Source organism: Hordeum vulgare, chromosome 2H (genome assembly GCF_904849725.1).
Source record: "Hordeum vulgare subsp. vulgare chromosome 2H, MorexV3_pseudomolecules_assembly, whole genome shotgun sequence".
NCBI lineage: Eukaryota > Viridiplantae > Streptophyta > Magnoliopsida > Poales > Poaceae > Hordeum > Hordeum vulgare.
The window spans coordinates 187,576,574-187,581,987 of NC_058519.1; the positions used below are offsets into that span (position 1 = coordinate 187,576,574).

Here is a 5,414-nt window from a genome sequence, read left to right on the forward strand (position 1 = left end):
TCATGTTTAAAGACATAATAGATTATAAAAACTGGATTATATAGGCTCTATTTGAAACCACAATAGATTATAATAATCTGGATTATGAAGACAGATTATATAATCTGATTTATAAAAATAATCTAGGTGAGCATGTTTGGAGGTCAGATTATATGAAATGTAATCCAGATTTTATATTGTACAATGACATGTTTGCCCTCTGTTTTTTAGCTGCAAAGGTAATAATCTAGGTGGACATGTTTGAAGGACGATGGCGGTGGCAGTAGGTAATTATCTCCAAGTTTTCAAGGGTAATGGGTCATTAGTAATCTATAATCTGATTTTAGCTGGGTAGAGTAGATTATGAGTTTTTAATAATCTCGTCATCTAGTTTTTATAAACTGCACTATAATATGTCATGTTTGGAGACATAATAGATTATAAAACCCGAATTATATAATCTGAATGGTTCCTAACAGGGTCATAATCTGGATGGTTTCAAATAGGGCCTAATACTCTTGCCTCCCTGATTTTCATGGATGTGGGGCCCTGCCACCCCTTTAATCCAATTCCACGTCTCCGCACTTTCAATTATGTAAAAACTGTGCCTGTGTTAGTTTAAGGGTTAATTGGATATATGCTACTATAACTTTCACGAGTTGAAAAAATGCCATTACAATTCTGCACATTGGAAAAATGCCATTACAACTCTTCCAACCTTCTCTATATGCCATTATGTTAAATTTAAGACACAAATACCCTTATCTTTCCTTTCACCCTCTCCTCATCTTCTCTACCCCAGCTAAAATCTGGAGTATGAAAGTTGTAGTGGCATAGATTCAATTAACCCTTAGTTTAACTACGTCTAGCATTGCTCGTGGACGCGTAGCAGCCCAAAAAAAAAAAAAGTCGATGTCACTGAGCGTCACGAACCCCTGAAGCCAATCCCGAACTCGCCGTCGACACGGAGCTCGCGCGTCCTTCGACCTTCTCTTCCCCAATCCCCTTGGCCCGCGCTGCCCCTCCCTCTCGCGCCTCCGGCCCTGGCTGCGTCGCCTCCGCTGGCCTTCGCATTCCCCTCGCCGACGGCCATGATTGACTGCCCGCGGCTGCTTCTTTCTGCCGCGAGCTCCGCTCCCTGCCCCTCGTCTGCCGCTTGCCGGAGGTTCACCACCGGGTGCCCTCCTTTCCCCCTTTCATGCCGCAGCCGCCTTTCTTATTTCCCTGGTGAGCTCCTCCTCTCAATACTCCTACTCGAGTACGCATCCGTGAGCTATTCAACTGCTGACTCTTAGATAAAAAAGTGTTCCTGTGTAAGATGTCAATCAATCAAGTATACCTACGCCAACTACTCCGTTTGTTCCTAAATACGGAGTATAAGTTTTTTTAGAAATCTTAATATGAACTATATACAGATATATAGACGTATTTTAGAGCGTAGATTCACTCATTTTACTTTGTATGTAGTTTATATTGAAATCTCTAAAAAGACTTACATTTAGGAATGGAGGGTAGTATATGTTTGTATTGTGCGCGATGCGGGCGTGAGAATTTTAAACCTGATGCTCCTAGTTTGGCTAGAGAAGAAAATCTGGGTGTTCATGCTTACTTTTCTTATATCCTGTGGATGGAACGTTGACAGACTTGGATCAACACAGTGCAATCTGCATCTTCTGGGGCGGGGAGCCAGTCCAGCGTCGTGGATGAGCCGGAGGCCGTCGAATGGGCCATGCAGGGTAATCTATTTGCTCACTCCTTGATTTCTTTCAGTGGGTAACGGTTAGGCCTGTGTTTTTTTCTTTCCTCGCTGGGTTGTAATTGTAACCCGTATGACTGGAAAGTTGGGTACAGACTTCTACGCCTTGCGCAAGGATGTTGAGTTGGCCGTAGAGCGTGTCAATGAAGTGAGGCAGGATGCTGGACTGGAACAGCTTCTGGAGGAAATCGCTTCATTGGAGAACAAGTCTGGAGATAGCACCTTGTGGGATGATCCTTCCAAGGCACAGGAGTTGCTTGTTGCTCTCACAGAGCTCAAAGAGAAAGTCAAGCTTCTTAACGATTTCAAGTCGCAGGTTTGACTCCATGTCATTCTTATGCATCCAGCACCTTAAATGATATAACTTGCACAATTTTAGTCATGTTATATCTGTAGATTAGTTTGCACACCATATATAATAGTTATATAATGGTAATAATAGTTAAGGAAAAAAAATACACGCTTGCTTGGCATATCCATATAGATGATATAAATTTGTGGAACAAGAACCCCCGGCCTCTGCATGATTGTGATGCACACAGCCAATATTATTAATTATTAAGGGGAGTACAAAACAAAGACAATCACGCCCAAACCATCACAAGAGAAATGAATAAAACACCTATGACTAAGTCGACTTCTTCAAGAGTAACGCCTTCAGGAAGTGGTACCATCGCCATATCCAGCTGAGCATGGCAATAAGTGGCCATCAACAATAGTTCCTGATTATGGTCTTTCCTGCATTCAGGTTGAAGAAGCGGATACCATTGTGCAGCTTACAGAGGAGTTAGACTCCATAGACACAGGCCTTCTTGAGGAGGCCTCAAAGATCATAAAGGCGTTGAATAAGGCACTAGATAATTTTGAGATGACTAGGCTTCTTTCTGGGCCTTATGACAAGGATGGAGCTGTAATTACTATCTCTGCAGGCGCTGGTGGCACCGACGCCCAGGTATTTGTTCACTCCATTTTCAGGCTTTAACCTGACCTCTTTAGACCAGCAGAAGTTGTACATTAGAGTTTAATTTACTTTCTGTTAGGCAGCATGGCACTGCTTGTTATTTAAGCTTGGCTATTTTTCTGTTGCTTTGGTATTTGGGTTTTATGAATCTTATGTATTAGTCATTTGGTACTGTTGCTTCAGAAAGAAATTGATCTTATACTACTGCTAATTTTCTTTGCTACCTGGTCATAGTTTGCTACCGTATATGCAATTACTTGTATGCATTTTTGAATTGTATCACCATAAAAGGCTGGTCTTCAGACTCCGATGAGTAACAAGCTAGTCCAGCTATGGCTCTGGAACTGCACAAAGTTTGACTATATGATGATCAATCACTCCTACTTGTTCTCATCAATAAAAAGCAAGCGAGCCTGATCCATGATGATGGCCTTAAATCCATATTACATAACCGACATGTAACCTATCTATGTATATGTAGTTATACTCTGATCTCACATTCTCACTTAAGAATGACAACAAGTGATGCTTGGTGTGCTCGTTATGATTGTATCCTCGATGCTACATTATGAGTCAATAAAAAACACCCTTTGTCGAAAAGAAAGTGATGCTTAGCATTTCCTCCGAGAAAGCACATGCTATGGACAAACGGTTGTGATTGCATTCTTTAAACTTGGCTTGATCTTTGCAGGATTGGGCTGACATGTTACTCAGGATGTATGTTAGGTGGGGAGAGAAGCAGCGCTACAAGTCAAGAGTGGTAGAGAAATCCCCTGGTGAGGAGGCTGGAATAAAATCAGCAACAGTTGAATTAGAGGGAAGATATGCGTATGGGTATCTCTCAGGAGAGAAAGGGACACACAGGATCGTCCGCCAGTCTCCATTCAACGCTAAAGGCCTTCGACAGGTATCTTCATTTTTGCAGTCCTCCTTTTCTGTTTGTTATCCATATTCTTGCAAGCTGAAGGTAAAACACGCATAATAGGTTCTTTCTGAAAGTTTGCATGATGTGATAATTTTTGCAGACCAGCTTTGCTGGTGTTGAGGTCATGCCTCTTCTACCAGAGGAATCCTTGGATGTAGAAATTCCTGAAGAGGATCTGGACATAAGTTTCACGAGAGCTGGAGGGAAAGGAGGCCAGAATGTGAACAAAGTGGAGACGGCTGTTCGCATGGTCCATATCCCCACTGGCATTGCCGTTCGTTGTGCAGGTATTAATTCCTGAGAACAGCTTGCATCACACCTATTTATTCTTGCTATGTTGAACAACTACACAACCTGTTATGTATGGGTAGACATGGGATCTCACTCATCTCAGTTTGACAAATAAGCACACCAAGTGCAGGAATAAATTCGTGGCGATTGAAATTTAATGTGAAAATCTGAATGATGCTCTCCTGAAACTAGCTGAACCTACTGTTCCTGGGTCCTGACATAGTTGATAGGCAATATCTTGCAGCTTTTCCCAACGATAAGTTCAGCTTGTCACAGAATAGGTCATTTATGATCTTACGTATACTAGCTATTTAAGAATTTCACTGGAAATGTTTTAGAATCAAGAACCGGAGTTAACCGAGTGTTGTGCAGAATGAAGATGACATTTGCGTTATCGTGTCTTAACTTTTCAGAGGAGAGGAGTCAGCTAGCTAACAAGATAAAGGCCCTAAGACGGCTGAAGGCAAAGCTTCTGGTGATCGCCGAGGAGCAGCGTGCGTCGGAGATCAAGCAGATCCGTGGTGACGCGGTGAAGGCAGAGTGGGGGCAACAGATACGCAACTATGTCTTCCACCCCTACAAGCTCGTCAAGGACGTTCGGACGGCGTGTGAAACGTCGGACATCAGCGGTGTGATGGATGGCGAGCTGGATCCCTTCATCAAAGCCTACCTCCAGTACAAGCTCTCTGCTGCTGCCGAGGAGCAAGGCGCCAAGTGATGCTAACATCGACTATTCAAGGTAGCAGTATGGAATTTTGATGCGCTGTTCGTCATCGTTGGCTGTGGCTGATTGAGCCGGCCATAGTGAAGGTATGCAGTTTTACAGAGGCTTTTGCGGTTGTCGTAGTCTTTGTGTCCAGTGCCTGTAAAGGTTGTAGATATGAAAAACAGCCAAGTAATGAATTGGGTTGAAGGTTGTGACTAATGAAACAGCTCGATGAGAATTTTTAACCGTTGGAACCAGAAGCCACAAAGGCATGATGGTTGAAGCATTGGTCTCGTAACACATGATGAAGGGTGCCTTATGTACTGTACTACTGGTGCTTCTTTCACCATTTGATTTTTGCCTTGATGAATTCCTGGGTAAGCTGAACCTTAACAAACTGAAGTCGACGGCGGTTTGTCCGTTGAATTTTGCGTCCATGAGAATATCGACTATGGGAAGTATGCTGGTGGAATATTGTGTGTAGGCTTATTCTGCTGGAGAAAGTACTGGTTTTTGAACTTCGATGATCGGTCGCTTCTTCTTTTCCTTTTGAGGGGCGACCTTTTTTTTAGTTGAATTTTGAGAGGCAACCAGGGATCTCAAATGGGCCCTCATAAACAGTAAAGTCAAAAAATAATCTAAACATTTAAAAAAAACTGAATTTTTTGTGTGATGAATTTTGATAAATGTTCCAAGTGCTTGTAAATTTTCATCATGAGATCATATTCTATGAAGGCATGATCAAAAAAAACAAAAATGATGCTCTGAAAATGCTACTTTCGCATTTTGAAACACT

The 5,414-nt window shown here is 42.4% G+C and overlaps 1 protein-coding gene across 1 annotated transcript; it reads left to right on the plus strand.

Moving 5' to 3' along the window:
- The first annotated feature begins 846 nt into the window (after positions 1 to 846).
- Positions 847 to 4,863, plus strand: LOC123425782 (peptide chain release factor PrfB1, chloroplastic). The gene is made up of 7 exons (XM_045109503.1): positions 847 to 1,206; positions 1,638 to 1,715; positions 1,831 to 2,051; positions 2,484 to 2,687; positions 3,388 to 3,603; positions 3,722 to 3,908; positions 4,326 to 4,863. The coding sequence occupies exons 1-7, from the start codon at positions 1,071 to 1,073 to the stop codon at positions 4,628 to 4,630; spliced, it is 1,347 nt and encodes a 448-aa protein (XP_044965438.1). The 5' UTR covers positions 847 to 1,070; the 3' UTR covers positions 4,631 to 4,863.
- The last annotated feature ends 551 nt before the right edge of the window (positions 4,864 to 5,414 follow it).